The 17907-nt window shown below is 40.4% G+C and overlaps 1 protein-coding gene across 2 annotated transcripts in view; it reads left to right on the top strand.

Annotated features, from left to right (window-relative positions):
* Positions 1–16245, top strand: part of USF3 (upstream transcription factor family member 3) — a 72728-nt gene extending 56483 nt beyond the window's left edge. For both annotated transcript variants that reach the window (XM_036929577.2, XM_036929576.2), the window contains exons 7-8: positions 3904–4000; positions 6752–16245. In XM_036929577.2, the coding sequence (XP_036785472.2) occupies positions 3904–4000; positions 6752–13182 (6528 nt within the window). In that variant the 3' untranslated portion in view covers positions 13183–16245. The remainder of the gene's footprint in view (positions 1–3903; positions 4001–6751) is intronic.
* The last annotated feature ends 1662 nt before the right edge of the window (positions 16246–17907 follow it).

Genomic DNA, 17907 nt, shown 5'->3' with positions numbered 1-17907 from the left:
ATATCCATATATATACACCCAGTCTGTTTCATAACTTGCTTTGTCATTTTTACTCCATGGTACATAATAGACTTTTGATTGAGATACCTTTCCTCATACGATATCCCTTTTTAATGGTTTTATAGTATCCATTATAATGGGATATCATAATTTGTGCCAGCTTTTTTGGGTTAATTTTTAATGAAAATATGCAAAAATTCATGTGTGCACATAGCAAGTAGCAGTAAAAAACTTCAAACAACAAACATTAGTCTCCTGCCCACCTGCTTCCTAACTCTATTACAGCTCCTTAGATGAGCCCATTCTCAACTGTTTCTCCTGGTATTTACCTTTTTATTTCAAAATAACATTACTATATCCTAATTTTTCCATTTTTGATACTATCAGTTGACCTCCTGTTATGGTTTTTCCCTTGGCTTCCCCTTGATTTATCCTCCCAGTGTAATTCTGCCACAACTTTTGATTGAATTGGTATTCAGGTTTTATGTTAAGAATGTGTAAATGCTGTTTACAGTTGAGCCAAGTAATGCACTATTATTATGTTTCATATCATATGTAACTTTTTTTTTGAAGTCAATAATTGCCTCATTATTTTTCATTTGCTTAATTTTCTATATACCTATATTCTTTCCACACTTCCAAAAATCTTTTAACACAATTTCTGCATGGTCAAATGTACCATAGAATTTCCACTTCCCCTTTTTCTCTTTTAGACTTTGCTTCTGGAATGCTCCACCCTTTTTTTCCAATTTCAATTGATTAGCCTCTTCCAAGTCTCTGTTTTTAATATCAGCTCTCATAGTTTTAATTTTCAAGAGCCTTTCTTCTTATTCTCTGTGTTCCTCTTTGTATCCATGTTTGTCTCATGGGTACAGTATCATGTCATCTCTGAGAATGTTACATAGGTTTTTTTTTTTTTTAATTTTCTTCTATCTTCTGTACTGGCTTTGTTTCTTCTGATTTCCTTTCTTCCCCCCCTTTGTTTTGATCATTTTGTCTTTCTTTTTGGAGGCTTTAAGTTTTTAGTGATACTTACTTGTTTTTTCCTGTTTGAGAAGGAGGCATTAAAAACCTGATTGAATAGGCTTGTTTTGATGAACCTAACTGTTGAGTGATTAGATATAAGCTAATGTTGTGGAACTCAAAAATATCCATCTTTGTAGCTTTTTTCTTTTAGGGGTAGCTATTAATTTTTATGTTCCAGAGAAGAATCCTTCAGGCCCCCTACCTAGAAGTGACAATGGTGGGGAGAGGCTTATACTAGCCTGATATAAGGCCATTATTCTGGGAGCTGATTGGGGAAAGGAGTGCTGGAGAGTCTTATGCTTTAGGAGACAGAATTTTACTTTACCCCGTTTTCACTTGGGAGCTTTGTTTTGTATACTTCTGTGCCAAGTATCCCTGAGGCTGAATTACTCTGGTTCAAATTTCGTAAAAATAAATTTGTCTCCTGTGGTTGGGGCAGGAAGGGGAAGTCACCCAGCTGCATAAGATGTGTGTGCAGGGCTTGGTTCTGATTTCCTGCAAAGGATGAGTCTTTCCAACAGGCCCATCAGTTTTAACCCCATGCCTCACCCCCCCACCTCCCATGGAAATTGGAGCTCCCAGGCTGTTTGGGGGCCAGATCAATTTGCTCACTCCTCAGCACTCCCTCTAAGCGAGGTTTTACACTTCAGTTCCATTTTCTTCTTTTCTCCAGGATGGTACTTAGTCTTGCATAAATGCGTTTTTTGATCTTTTTAAAAATGTACTTTCTGTTTCCTTAACACAATAGCAAACCTAAGGGCAGGTACCATTGCTTTTCTTTTTCCATATCTTTATGTATAGTAGCTGCTCAGTAAATATTAGTGTTTGCTCAGTAAAATCTTATTTTTCTTCTCTTTCATTTCCACAAGTTTTCTCTGAAAGGAAACAATAATCATTTAACTTCCTTGGTGGTGTTGTAAAGTGTACAGAGGATCAATATTTGGCTCTCAGAGGCCAAGGAGGTTAAGGTTTTCTTCACTATTGCTACATGTTCCCACCCCCATCAGCAGTGGAGAGGCAGTAGGTGGGCATTACCAGATTCTGCTTTTGTCTCAACTCTTCTTTTAGGAAAGAACAATAAAAGTTTTCTCTCTTCAAAGTAAAGTGTTTCTTGGGTAATTTTGGGTCTCTGTTGGGATTCATTCTAGGGAACCAAGAATTGTAACTTGCTGAAATGAAGCCCTAAATCACTGGTACCTATATGAAAAGAGCTATCTGATAAAGTACTGGAGATATTTAATAATGTACATACATACTGGAGTAGAAGTCAAACATTCACTGAAACATTTTTAATAGCTGAGGAATAAAAAAATGAAATGTGTACACAGCTTAAATAGTTATCAGAGTAGGCTGTAAATAAACAGCCTTCAGAAAGTATAATATAGATATAGATATCTAAATGCTATATGGAACTATCTCTAGGATTATTTTTAAATTAAAAAAATAACATGTTTATAGTTTCCTGTCTGGGTTTTTAAAAAAGATGTGTATATATATGGATGCATATATCAGCATAGAATATTTCTGGGAGGATACACAAGTAACTTTTTGGTGATTGCCTCTGGAAAGGGGTCTGGAGAGCTAGTCAAAAGGAAAGTTACTTTTCATTATATAGCCCTTCATATTTATGTTTTTTCCCATATACACATATTGTTTTCAATATTAAAAATTATTAGTTTATAAAGAATAAGTGAACACTTTGACATAAAATACATCTTTTTGAAAAAGCTTGGGTATGGAATATACTGGGAGGATGACATCCAAACTTAAGTGACATTGTTTTCTCAACCTGTTATTTAAAACAGTGTATTTTTGTGGTTAACAGACTGTAAAGAGTAAATTAAAATCTGAAATCTTGCTGTGGTCTTCACGGTCCCCTCTGGCCTCTTTCCCTACCATTCCTCCCCTGTATACTTAGCCCTAGTCCTGCTCACCTCCTTCTGCACCTCTGGCCTGCCCAACACATCCTGCCTGAGGGCCTTTGCCCTTGCTGGTCTCACTACCTGGACCCTCTTCCTCCAGACATCCACACAGCATGTTTCCTTATACTTCCGTCAGGTTTTTGCTCAAATACTGCCTTATAGAAAGGCCTTCCTCAACTTCCCTATGCAAAATAGTATAGTAGAGTGCTTTAGTAAATTTGGGCTGCTGTAAGAAAAATAACAGAGACTGGGTGGCTTAAACAACACATGTTTATTTCTCACAGTTCTGGAGGGTGAAAAGTCCAAGATCAAGGTGCCAGCTGATTTGGTGACTGATGTAGGTTCTTTTTCTGGTTATGTCCTCACATGACAGAGAAAGAGCAATCACCTCTCTCATGTCTCTTCTTCTAAGGGCAGTGATGTCATTCATGAGGGATCTACCCTCATTTCCTAATTACCTCCCAAAGGCCCACCTTCAAATAACATAACATGAGGGTTTAGAGTTTCAGCATGAATCGTAGGGGGACACAAAAACATTCAGTCTATAGGACCCCTGCCATTTCTCTGGCTCCATCCTTGCTTTGCTTCATTTTTTCATCATAGCACTTATCACCAACTGATTGTGGGCCGTGTGTGCTCACTGCGCGCGCGTGCGCGCGCACACACACACACACACACACACACACACACACACACACACACACACTATTCCTCAAGATCAGGAATTTTGTTTTGTTTATTACATCCCCAGTGCCTAGAACAGAGCCTGACACAGAGTAGATGCTCAATAAATACTTAGTAAATGAAAGATCAATAGTAGAAGCTTTTGAATTGTTTGTTTTAAATTTTGAAAAGATGCATATCATATATATGTGGTAAAACCAAAGCTTTCAGTTTCTTCTGGCAAGTTCTTAACCTTCAGTGAAACCTTTAAATGGTAAATTTTCTTTGGCAGAGCAAGAACATGATTCTGGACCAAGCCTTTAAATATATAACAGAATTGAAAAGGCAAAATGATGAACTCCTGCTTAATGGAGGAAACAATGAACAAGGTAAAGATTTTAAGATTCCTAGTTTTTGTTGTTTTTTTCCATGTTCAAGGCTTTGTGTCACAATGCAATTTACAGTAGGATATAGAAGGCTTTTTTTGCCCCAAAATATTTGAGACTGTGCATTCAATGGGTCCAGGACAATAATATTGCAAATAAATTCATCTTATTTTACCTTTTTTTCCCCTCTGTGAGCAACACTAATCTAACAGGTGTACATAATTTTGATTTTGGACTTTGTTGTGTACTTCATGCTTGCTTAACTCATGATGTAAATAACACTGGATCTCCTTTATTCCAGTTGGATCTTCCAGCTAGGGAAATCCCATAAGATGATGTAGGGGAAGTCCTGCTCAATGTAACTTAAAAACAAGATAAAGATATGCCTGTGCCAAGACTTAACTTGTGAATTAACTCAAAAGGCCAAAATGTTGGGCCCCTAATTGTTTCTATTGCATATAATTTGTATGTCAAACTACCTAATATTTAATGATGTTTGAATTTTAAATAGAGGTGAACTTTTAATATATTTTTTAAATTGAAGTGTAGTTGATATACAATATTCTATTGGTTCAAGTATACAACATAGTGATTCGACAGTTATTATGTTTTTAAATCCTCACCCCACCTAGTGTAGTTGCTATCTGTCAACATAGAAAGATGTTATAGAACCACTGACTATATTCAGTAGAGGTGACTTTTTTTTTTTCTGTCAATGAGTTTTGTTTTCCCACTTGTGCTAGAGAGAAGGTTTCCATGTAACAGCTGAAAAGAAAAAATATCTCAGGCAAGTATGAAGCTCAGAGTGGTAGGCTAGTTTGAATTGTCCTCCATTCATGACTCTGGCAAGAGCAGAGAGAATTTCTTGTGACTACTCAGTAGGTCCTCTTAATGAGAGAAACAAAGGCAGGATTTGCTGAGTTGGGGGCAGTGCTGGACTGTGTTACTGTGAGAAGTGGGGAAGAAACTGGAAGGCATATCCAGAAGGTCAGCATTCCAAATTCTCCTTGTTTATGTTTAGTTAGCTGACAACTTACCACCTCACCCAGCTCAGCTGTCTTTTATGGTCCAGACCCGGTTTTATGATACTGTCAGGTAGACACATCATATATGCTTGGTAACCACTTTGCAGCACCCCACAAAAGGGATGCTAAGGCTGGAAAGATGTGTAGACTTTTCTGATGAGGGCTCCTTTGGTTTCACAGCCCAGAGGCTGAGGCAATCGCGTTACCTTAAAGAAAAGGAAACTGTTGGAAAAGTACACATTGCACAGGGCTGAGAATAGCTGAACAGCCAGGCATGGGCAGCACCTGTGGCAGCTTAAGTCTGACTGTATCATCATCTCTGTCACCAAACTTCCTTTTGTTCTTTTTTGTACATCTACTCTCATTTCTTTTCTTCTTCCAGCAGCTTCCTCCACATACTCACTGTCTACCTGACAGTCTAGTGTAGTGGTTGGAGCAGTGGCCTTGGGAGTCAGGCCTACCTGGCCTTAAGTCTTGGTTTCACTTACTCACTCAGTACCTTTGGCCAGTTATGCAATGTCTCCAAATCTCAGTTTCCTTACTTTCAAGTGAAGAAAATCATGGCATCTATCGGTTGACTTTAGAAAAATCATATAACTACTCAGAGCCTGTTTCTCACATCTAAAAATGGTGATGACAGTAGGTGGTTTCCATCTCATGGTTGTTAGAGTAAAGCCTGACATATAGCGGATGCTAAGTAAATGTTATCTGTTGATTGTTACCATCATCATCATCATCATTATTATTAAATGAGACAATGAATGACAAGTGCCAGGCATATGGCAAGTGTGTGCTAAATGAAAACAATCACCATTATTATTTGGCCCATAATAATTGCCCTCTAATTTCTAATGCCCATGGCACATTGGCATTTTTGTTCTGTATTTTTTACTTGAAATGTTTGAGAAAAATAATCTCTTAGTTTCAGCTCATCCTTGTCAGAACAGAACTTTCCATCTTAAGCTACTTCGTAGGGCATTGGCCTTGAGGGTGGACTGCCTTTTGTGGAGAGTGGGGGAGAGTCCTGTCTCTGTGGCAGGCAGAGGGGATGTACGCAGTCCCAGAGCACATGCCAGTATCCAGTCTGCCCCAGCAGTAGAATCCGTGGGGCACATTCTCTCCCTTAGGACTGGGGGGTGCAGCCACTTCGTTACTCAGTAGTGTACATATATTGGCCCTCCTGAGGGAAATGCAGGCTCCATTGTTGATGCTCTCTTGGTGCTTTACCATTTTACTTCTTTCATGTTCTACTTAGTCTCTGTTATTTCAAGTTTCAAATAGAAACTAGTTTCAAGCCATTAATAGAAGAGATTCTCTCTTACCACCACATTTAAGATTAGCTGTTGCAGCATTTAAAATGCTATTATATTGACATTCTGTGTTATTTTCCTGGCATGCTACCATGAGACCTTTGTCTTCCCTTGCTTCACCTTTGTAGCTTCCCTATTGGGAATTTTTGAATTTTGAGATTTCTACATTATGAGTCATTTTTGACCTTTGGGTTGTTGACCTTTAAAGATACATACTTTTAAAAGGATGGGATAAAGATTTGAGAATCATCCTAAAAAGGAAAACGAACTTATATTAGAAAAGTACTGAAGATTCTCAATTGTGGTATTTAGAAACATGAGAATTAGACTCCAGTAGTTTAGTACACAATTTTTTTCTTACATTATTGTAAATATTAACAATTACAGGTTCTTTTTTATTTTTATTTTGAATATCATAGCTGAAGAGATTAAGAAGCTACGCAAACAACTGGAAGAAATTCAAAAAGAAAATGGCCGATATATTGAATTACTGAAAGCAAATGACATATGCTTATATGATGACCCCACAATCCACTGGAAAGGAAATCTTAAAAACTCAAAGGTCTCTGTAGTTATTCCCAGTGACCAGGTTCAAAAAAATATCATTGTTTATTCCAATGGGAGTCATCCTGGTGGAAACAGCCAGGGAACAGCTGTTCAGGGGATAACCTTTAATGTTGGTCATAATTTACAAAAGCAAACCGCCAATGTGGTGCCGGTACAGAGGACTTGCAGTCTTGTGACTCCTGTGTCTATTTCTGGAGTTTACCCTTCTGAAAACAAGCCATGGCATCAGTCCACAGTTTCTACATTGGCCACCAACCAGCCTGTTCCTCTTTGTCTTCCTGCTACCATTTCTGCTCAAAATATTCTTGAACTTTCCACCTCCGAAAGTGAATCAAGTGTGCCTGGCGTGACTGGTGGCTCCTTGATCGCTGTTCCTGTTGGGCCTGAACCTCACCAACATTGTTCCTTGCACACATGTCTAAATGATCAAAGTTCTTCTGAAAATAAGAATGGGCAGGAGAGCTCCACATTACTGAAGAAAACAGTCCCTTGTGCCACAAGCGTCCCCACCAGCTCCCCAGCCACTGCCACCAAAGCACACTATGGCAGCAAGTCATGCCTGAGCACACAGGATTTCACAAGTGATTTTCAAACCACCTTTGTTGTTTCAGTTACCACCACAGTCTGCTCCCAGCCTCCCAGGTCTGCAGGTGATTCTTGTCTCGTGAGTATGAACAAGGGTGCCGACTCAGCAAGTGTTACTGCAGTGGTGGCCCCATGTCCCCCTGGAGGGGGGAAGGCCACCACTCCTGTAAGCACTCTTTCTGCAAACCCTTTGGATAATGGTTGGATGCTTTCTTGTTCTTTGCCTTCTTCAACTGTTAGTACTTCTGATTTGAAAAACATTAATAGCCTTACCCGAATTCCCTCAGCTGGAAACACGCAGACAACATGGACTACTTTGCAACTGGCAGGAAACACTATTCAGCCCTTAAGCCAGATACCATCTTCTGCAGTGCCCCCAGTATTAAATGAATCTGATACTAGTCCCACCACAACCAACCACAGTAGACACAGAGCTACAGGCACCAACTTGAGTAATTCTTTTCCAGCAGTTGGGCAGCCAGTTGAGCAAGTAGTTGTAACCTTGCCTTCTTGTCCATCTTTACCTATGCAGCCGCTGACTGCCCAGCCACAAGTTAAATCTCAGCCTCCAAAAAATATCGTTCCTTTGAATTCAGCAATGCAGGTGATTCAGATGGCGCAGCCAGTCGGGTCGGCTGTTAATGCAGCTCCAGCTAATCAAAATGTTATCATTCTTCAGCCACCCAGTACCACACCATGCCCGACAGTGATGAGGGCAGAGGTTCCCACCCAAACGGTAGGTCAACAGATAGTCATCATACAGACAGCTAATCAGAACCCTTTGCCTCTCCTCTCAGCTCCACATCCTGGTTCTGTTCGACTCCCTGTCAATGGAGCCAGTGCTATAATTGGGTCTAATAACTCAATGCAAAATGTTTCGACCCCACAAACTTTTGGAGGAAAGCATCTTGTCCACATATTACCAAGACCTTCATCGTTACCAACATCTAATTCAGCGCAGACTTTTTCTGTTACCATGTCAAACCAACAACAGCCTCAAACCATTTCTTTAAATGGACAGCTCTTTGCTTTACAGCCTGTGATGTCTTCATCAGGAACTACAAATCAAACCCCTATGCAAATTATTCAACCCACCACCAGCGAAGATCCAAATACCAATGTTGCCCTGAACACATTTGGCGCTTTGGCCAGCCTCAATCAAAGCATATCACAGATGGCTGGGCAAAGCTGTGTGCAATTGTCCCTTAGCCAGCCTGCCAACTCTCAGACTGCTGCAAATAGTCAGACCACCCCAGTTAACTGTGTTTCATTAACAACAACCGTAGCATCTCCCATGACAACAGATAATTCAGCCACACTAAACAGTATTTATAATCTAGTGACTACTCCCTCAGTGAACATGGTAACTTCTTTGCCTAATGTGAAATCAAAAAGGTTGACTAAGAAGCCAGGTGCCAAGAAATATTTAGCATCTAACAAGTCAGCCTGCCCTCTAAATCCAGTCAGAGATATGGACAAATTAGACTGCCCTGGCCCTGAAGGCCCCGCGGAGCCATCATATAATGGCGGACTGCTGGAAAGCCTCCCTGTGGTATTACCGTCTGCCGCTATGGCCCCGGCAAATAGTGTAAGTGTTTCTGGTCCACATTCTTTAGATGCTCTGGATTCTGAATCAGTGATACCTGAGTCTAAGTCAGTGGAAGAGTCTAGCTCACCCTCCCAAGAATCTATAACAAGTGAACATTTTACAGTGGCCCCAGCAAAATCCAAAGATTGTGCCCCCATTTTACAACAAGACACATCTCAGGAGAAGCCACTGACTAGTTTGGCATTGTCAGATGCTGCCACATCCCGCACTTCAGCTAACGTGTTGATTCCATCTCCAAATGATCCCCACATTTTGGTTTCTCAGGTTTCTGATTTGTCATCTGCTGCAAGCACTACAAGTACTGACTGTGTTTCTGAGGTGGAAATCATTGCTGACTCTTGCAGGGTTGAGCAAGGTTCATCAGATACAGTGCAAACCACAGGTCACTTAAAGGGGCAAGGTTTAACTGAACTGCTATCTGGTCTTGCTAAAGAAAAAGACTCTCAGAAACCACCTCTTTCAGTCCAGGTGGACCATCCTGATTTTTCTTCAGGAAGTTCTAAAATAGTTGATTCAAGTGTTGATTTGCATCCCAAACAAGAGTTGTTGCTGATGAACAGTGATGACAGAGATCCAGGACAGCATCATGCCTGCATTCCTGATCAGGAAGTTATGAGTGGTTCTTTGCTCACCAGTAGACAGGCTGACTCTCCCATGTCAACCAGCTCTGGCAGTAGTCGTAGTTTCTCAGTTGCATCCATGCTTCCTGAAACAAGTAGAGAGGATGTCACCAGCAATGCAACAACTAATACTTGCGACAGATGTACCTTTGTAGAGCAAACTGATATAGTTGCTCTTGCAGCAAGAGCTATTTTTGACCAGGAGAACCTTGAGAAGGGAAGAGCTGGCACCCAGGCTGATATGAGGGAAGTTACTTCAAAGCCTTCTGAAGCATCATCTTTAGAGGGAGACCATCCTTTCAAAACACAGGTATCTAAAGAGAATGGCTCAGGACAGGCAGAGGCAACACCAAATGAATTCAATCCTCAGGATTCAGTTGAAGCAACTGTGGATAGGCCCCTTGAAAAACCAAGTTGTTCCATAGGAATTAAAACATCAAATGCCTCTTTACAGGTTTCAACTTCTCAGCCCCCGAGCATCACCAGTTTAAGTGTGAATAATCTCATCCATCCGAGCAGCATCAGCCATCCTCTTGTGAGCTGTGCTGGTTTATCCCAAACTTCAGAACAAACAGCTGTCCCTGCAACAGTTGATCTGACTATTGGATCTAGCTCCTACATGAGTCAGCCTCCCGGACCATCTCTCATGACTGAATATTCCCAAGAACAGCTGAATACTATGACTGGTGCCATACCAAACCCACAGACTCAAGAGCCACTCTTAAAGCCAAGTCATGAAAGCCGTAAAGACTCTGCGAAGCGTGCTGTCCAAGATGACCTCTTAATGTCTTCAGCCAAACGTCAAAAGCATTGCCAGCCAGCCCCCGTCAGGCTTGATGGTATGTCCCTGATGAGCCGCACTCCAGACAGCATTTCTGATCCAACTCAAATGATGGTTAGTCAGATCCCTCCCAGCTCTTCAAACTCAGTTGTGCCGATTAGCAACCCAGCACACGGAGACAGCCTTACAAGATTATTCCCACCTGGTAACAACTTTGTGGCCCCTGCTTTGAGGCAAACTGAAGTTCAGTGCAGTTCTCAGCCTTCAGTTGCTGAGCAGCAGCAAGCCCAGGCCAGTCAACATTTACAGGCCCTGCAACAGCATGTTCCAGCACAGGCGGTATCTCACCTGCATAGTAACCATCTCTACCTGAAGCAGCAGCAGCAAGCAGGGCAGCTGAGAGAGAGGCATCCCTTGTATCAGCTGCAGCACCATGTGCCCCATGCAGACAGCTCTGTCCACCCTCAGCCCCACAGTGTCCACCCACAGAGAGCTTTGCAGCAGGAAGTTCAACTGCAGAAAAAGAGGAGCCTTGTTCCGGGCACGCAGACATCTCAGCTTTCCTTACAAACGAAGCACCATGGCACTGACCAATCCCGACCCAAGAGTGGTCAGCCACATCCCCACCATCAGCAGATGCAGTCACAGATGCAACAACGCTTTGGAAGCTCCCAGCAGGAGAAGAGCTGTGAAAACCCGTCAACGAGCCGGAACCACCATGCCCACCCCCAGAACCATCTCAGTCAGGATATTATGCACCAGCCCCAGGATGTTGGAAACAGGCAGCAAGGTTCAGGGGTTTCTTCTGAACATGTATCTGGGCATAACCCGATGCAGAGGCTCTTGACATCTAGAGGCATAGAGCAGCAAATGGTGTCCCAACCAAGCATTGTGACTAGACCTTCAGACATGACCTGTACCCCACACAGGCCAGAGAGAAACAGAGTTTCAAGTTACTCTGCCGAGGCGCTCATTGGAAAGACATCTTCTAATTCAGAGCAGAGAATGGGTATATCAATTCAGGGTTCCAGAGTTTCAGATCAGCTTGAAATGAGAAGCTATCTGGATGTTTCCCGAAATAAGGGTTTGGCCATTCATAACATGCAGGGTCGTGCGGAACATGCTGTTGCCTCAGATATCCGCCTTTCTGACTGTCAGACATTTAAACCAACTGGAGCCAGTCAACAGCCCCAGAGTAATTTTGAAGTACAATCTTCAAGAAATAATGAAATAGGTAACCCTGTATCATCACTGAGGAGTATGCAGTCCCAGACTTTTCGAATTAGTCAAAACCCTGGTCCACCACCAATCGACCGACAAAAGAGATTACCGTATCCATCAGTTCAGAGCATCCCAGCAGGAAATGCTGTCCCAGCAAGGGACAGTGAAAATACATGTCACCAAAGTTTCATGCAAAGTTTACTTGCCCCTCACCTTGGTGATCAGGTCATTGGGAGCCAGAGATCTCTCTCAGAACATCAGAGGAATACACAGTGTGGTCTGTCCTCTGCAGTTGAATATAGTTGTCCCCCAACTCATGAAGGTGTCCATATTAGAAGAGATAGTGAGAGTCAGAATAGAGAAAGTTGTGACATGTCCTTAGGTGCCATTAACACCAGGAACAGCACCTTGAATGTTCCATTTTCGAGTTCTTCCTCAGGAGATATTCAAGGTCGAAACACAAGTCCCAATGTTTCTGTACAGAAGTCCAATCCCATGAGGATCACTGACAGTCATGGGACCAAAGGCCACATGAACCCACCAGTCACAACCAACATACATGGGATTGCAAGGCCAGCTTTGCCCCATCCATCTGTGTCTCATGGAAATGCTGATCAAGGGCCTCCTGTACGTCAGACAAATTCTTCAGTTCCTCAGCGATCGAGGCATCCCTTGCAAGACAGCAGTGGTTCCAAAATTCGTCAACCTGAAAGGAATCGTTCCGGAAACCAAAGGCATAGTAATGTCTTTGATCCAAGTCTTCCCCATCTTCCTCTGTCTACTAGTGGCAGTATGATTCTTGGACGCCAACAACCCACTACAGAGAAGAGAGGAAGCATTGTTCGTTTCATGCCCGATAGCCCACAAGTACCTAATGATAATTCAGCACCTGACCAGCATACACTATCACAAAATTTTGGTTTTCCTTTTATTCCTGAGGGTGGCATGAATCCACCAATAAATGCTAATACTTCTTTCATTCCACAGGTTACCCAGCCTAGTGCCACTCGAACTCCAGCCCTCATCCCTGTAGATCCCCAAAATACACTGCCTTCTTTCTATCCCCCATACTCTCCTGCTCATCCTACACTGTCCAATGATATTTCGATCCCCTATTTTTCTAATCAAATGTTCTCAAATCCTAGCACAGAGAAGGTAAACAGTGGAAGTTTAAATAACCGATTTGGGTCAATTTTATCTCCTCCCAGACCTGTTGGTTTTGCTCAACCGAGTTTTCCTCTTCTCCCTGATATGCCACCAATGCACATGACCAACTCTCACTTATCCAATTTTAATATGACATCATTGTTTCCAGAAATAGCTACAGCTCTTCCTGATGGCTCCGCAATGTCACCTCTGCTTACAATAGCAAACTCCTCTGCCTCTGACTCTTCCAAGCAGTCCTCAAACAGACCTGCCCACAACATAAGCCATATTTTAGGTCATGACTGCAGTTCAGCTGTTTAAATACCAATAGACTAAACGTACATGTAATGGGTGAGATTACAAATGTATCTGTATGTGCATGCACACATATGTGCACGTGGAGAGGTTGTGCGTGTGTATGTCTATGTATGATCAATGTCCAGTTACCTTCTGAATGTAAGGAAGCCATGTCAGAGATGATGTGAATACGGGGTTGCCAGAAACAAATTATCTTTCATTTTTAACTGCATGGTGTGCTTTTTAAATTTTCCCAGCAGATTTGCATTTTCAAGTTTGTAATCTTCTGTTCCCTAAAATATTAATCAGCTGAAAGTTGGGGGCTGTCATCTTGGTGTGTGCTAGGTAGAAGGAAGGAGCCTAGATTTTAAACTTGATAATTTGTCAAGTAGTGTGTTGAGATAATTGAGTTGCTCTCCCAAAGTACAGACAGTTTGATGTAACACAATGGCTCATAACCAAATGCCAGCTGATGTCAGCATTCAGAACAGTTTTTTACCCATGGCAAATTTTGAATTAATAAAGAACGAATGTCTATGGTTAAAGTCAAGCAGTTAGCAAATAAATGAGTTGTTTAATCAGCCTTATTCCCAAGGTTTGGTTTAGATAGAGGTTTCTTAATTATAGCAACGCATAAAATACCTGAATTTTATGTCTTGCTCTTCAAATTAGGGAGCCATGCTATCCTTTAATGTGCCAAGATCCTGTAAAGCAAAGGTCTTCCTTAAACAATTAGCCTTAAAAATAGAAATCAAAAATGCAAAGTACAGAGATGTTCTCTATTCTGTACTAGCATTTTGCATCAGGCCATAGGATAAAAGCAGTTATATCGTGAAGTTTTGCATGTGTTCAGTTAAAGATTGTTGTTTCATCAAGTGAATTTGTTTTAGTATTTTCTCTTTGTTCTATTTATTTGATCTTGAAGTAAATTTTTTTTACATTTGTTTAATCGTTGGGGACTGATCAGTAAATAGGATCTTTGGAATCTACATAATTATTTGAGCCTTACTTTTTAAATATTTCTAAGGAGAGTTTTAAGCTCTGTCAGTATCTTTATTTACTGATATTTATATTTAAAATACGGCATTGTATGTTGCATTATCTTTCATAGTAGTAGTATAACCACAAGATGAGTTTGTTCATTATTTTTCCTGATGGTAGATGCGAAATGGTGCTTCAAACAATTGTCTTTATGTATGTCTGTGTGTGTGAGTGTGTGAGTACACAGACAGAGATTTTTAAAGTATAAACTGGTCCTTTAAAAATAGGCCTGCCATCTGTGAAATGGGAAATTGAGACCTGCTGAAGTATAGAAAAACCTGATGTCAGGGTTTCAAAAAGCCCCACTTTAGTTAATCATAAATCTAAAAAGTATGTATGTATATATACACTCATATATTGCTTTTGCAAACTTAGAAAAAAAACCCCTAGAGAAACAACCATATACACTTATATGCCCCAACCCGTTATTTTCTGTTGTTATACTCTGCCAAAAATGGAGTGAGTGAAGTGGGAAGGATGGACTGTCCTGTCTGCTCTACTAACAGAGTGAACCCAAATGCAAGCATTTAATTTTTTCCCCTTAAGAAAGCCTCCTAAGGCCTGGGCAGAGCAGTTAACTCCAGCGAATACCTCTTCCAAAGACTCAGCAAAAGGGTCACCTGTGCCTCTTCAACTGTTCTTACCAAACTTCCCGATCTCTTCCTGCTTCTGACTGAGGCAGCCACCTGGGCAGAAAAACATTGTGAACAAGGAAAACTTCTGTATTTTCTCCCTTCGGAATGGTCATTGGGAGGAATAGAAGTTACTTAAGACAACAGGTAAACACAGTAGTTAAAACTCGTATTTGAGAAAAAAAAATGAGAGTTTCTACTTGTTTTCTAATTACCTTAACTGAGTTTTAAGCTTAACATTCACATGTTTCCTTGTACTTGAAAGGTTCAGTCTGCCAGTTTTAAGGACAGTTTTCAACGTGGTTGACTGTTCATTTTCACTCCACCCCCTCTTTCTCACTGTCTCTGTCTCCGTCTCTCACATATACAGCACAGTAGCTATTGAGTTTGGAAGAACTGGTGACTGTTAGCTGTAATTGGAACTAAGGTAACAAGCTAAGAGAAGATCAGTTTGAACATTGCAGTGGAAGGGCTTCAAAGCCTGGGACTTCCAGATATTTCTCTATTGCACTGATTATAATTTTCTGTCTAACTCTGTTCAGAGATAGCATTTACATTTCTCAGAGCTCTCACTCCACTCATATAACACTTAGATCCCAAGTGAGTCTCTAAGTAAGGCTATTTGACCATCTGAAGAAAGATGTGACCACCTGCAAATAATTGGGTTCCTGTGTACCTGTAGCTCTGAATTTACAGATGTGTGTGTATATGTAAGAGACCATTTTATGTAGGGACTCAATTCTGAAAGTGTTCAGAGCACAATAACCTTATTTGATTTAAAAGCACGAGTGAATGAGATTTACCAGCAGTGTAAAGTTTTTGATAATTAGAGCTATGTGATATTTGGGAGGAAATTTATTTAATACTTAGCAAACTCTGGATATAATTTTTGACAAAAGAATGTCAGAAAACAGTCAATTTTGGTGATAGTAAATTTAATGTTATTCTTGGCTTGCTCATATATGACTAAAATATAAAACAATTTTGTAATTTCTGGAAATATGCAAATGTATGTATGAGTCATAAGTAAGAGTCATTTATTTAAGTTATTTCTCTTTTAGTGTTATTGATCACAGAATCAGTTGCAGAAAGTGGTCGATTCCTCCAAATATTTAACATAGTAACTTCTAATGATGTGAAAAAATTTGAGATTTCTTATCATATGTAAACTTTTACTGTGTCAATCATGGATAAACAAAATCAAGTTTGATATTATTTGGGGTATTTTGGTATATACAGGCTTTTTGGGGGACGTTTTATACTGTTTCAGGAAATGTATTTTTGTTTTAATTGTAAGATCTATACCAGAGATGATACCCTTTTTTCTAAATAAGGAGTGAGAATCCCACATTAATCATGCTTTATAACATTTAACATATCCGAACTGTGGAAAGAGAAGCACGAGGAGGGAATGTTCTTTTGCAGCATCTTCCAGTTACATATCAAGGTGAATTGCAATAAGGCTTGGCCTTTTAAAAATCAGCCTTCTTAAAATACAAAATTATTTAAACATTTTAAAGAAAATTCATTTGCCTTGCTCTCCCCTTCTAACATTATCCATTTCATGGAGAGGCTAAAATTTATACTCCAAAAGAAAAAATATATGGAAACACATTTTTGGGTGTAAAAGTTTTAAAAATTAAGAAGGGGTCAAGACTAATATGCATCTTCTTAGCTTTATCTTCCCTTTGATATAGGTCCACAGGCTCATTATTTTCTTCCTTCTGCTCCATGTCAAACAGGTGACAGGGAGCCTGATCATCTCCTCAGCAGGATGGTCACTCCTTTGCCTTGGAACATTTGCTGGGCCCATCATATATTGGATCAATGTGTGATAGTCATACTCTTTAATTAGGGTTCCCAATTCCTAGCTTTGGGAACCACTTTGTCTCCTCTTCTGGACAAAAAGAATTTTTCAAAACAAAATAGTTCAAAATTAATGCAAAATATTTAATGTGCCCTGTAGCTCTGTTCCTTGTTTTGGTGAGCTTGTTTTTTCCTGTGGAGAAGTGAAGAGAGGGCAGAGGTAGTACAAAATCAGGTGGCTTTGGGTTGGTATCCTTAGGAACCTGGAAGTCATTGTAATTCAGTTGTTTATAGAAATCCTTTGCCTGGAGGTAATTGCCTATGGCTGTGCACATTCAGAGGGCAATATTAATAGCCAGAAAAGCTAGTGTGAAGTTAATCTGTGATTGATGATTTAATGATAACTGTTTACAAATTGAAGGCCAGAAATTAGTTTCTTCTCAAGGTACCATTTTGACTGAATGCTACCATTTCTTCTTCCCTAAAGTTCAACAGAAAATATTCCATCTTTTCTGTTTGTTTTTTGACTTAACCATACTCTGTGCATTAACTTCCTGTGTGGGCCTGAGAGTGTTTCTACCAGAGTCTTTGGGGGACACCAAGTTTAGATTGAGGCAGTCCGGATATGCTGGTAAGAAGTACTGAGGATCTAGTTCTGCCCATATGCTTCCACCCTGGTGCACTTTACCTGAAACTGTGCCTCTGGTCCCAAGACCAGCCATTGGAACTATTACCCACCCTCTCCTCTCTTATAGCAAAGGACCAACCAGGATGGTACATGCTATGTAATCAAACACCTGGGAGGCAAGTACAGCTGATGTTTCTCACTATTGCCTTATCATTTGCTGAGCCATCTTTGATGCCGATCTTGTAAAAAAAACACTAGTTAAAAGCAAAACTCCTTTTAAACTCAGAGCTTGTATGTCATGGTTATTCAACATCCTTATTTCTACATTTGCACCCCATCAACTGTAATTTTTTTCTGGCTTATGTATTCAGATGCTTCGTAAACATTAGCCAATTTAGGTTGAAAGTACTGGGCATATTATCCAAATTGGTGTTATTTTGGATGACTGTCACTAGAAATTACATGAGACATAGGATAACTCTTCATTTGTGATTTAATACTTAAAAAGAAAGATGATCATTAGTTTTTGTTTGGGTTCAGTTGTGTCAGCTATACACCATATTACGTCTTAGGAACTTAAAGTTTACTCCACCTAAATCCCATCTCCACTTTTTTGGATCTCTCCTCCTTTATCCCCTAAGT

Source organism: Manis pentadactyla, chromosome 1, assembly GCF_030020395.1.
Source record: "Manis pentadactyla isolate mManPen7 chromosome 1, mManPen7.hap1, whole genome shotgun sequence".
NCBI classification, from domain to species: domain Eukaryota; kingdom Metazoa; phylum Chordata; class Mammalia; order Pholidota; family Manidae; genus Manis; species Manis pentadactyla.
Note: the sequence above shows the minus strand (reverse complement) of the source record. Positions and strands in the feature narration are given on the sequence as shown.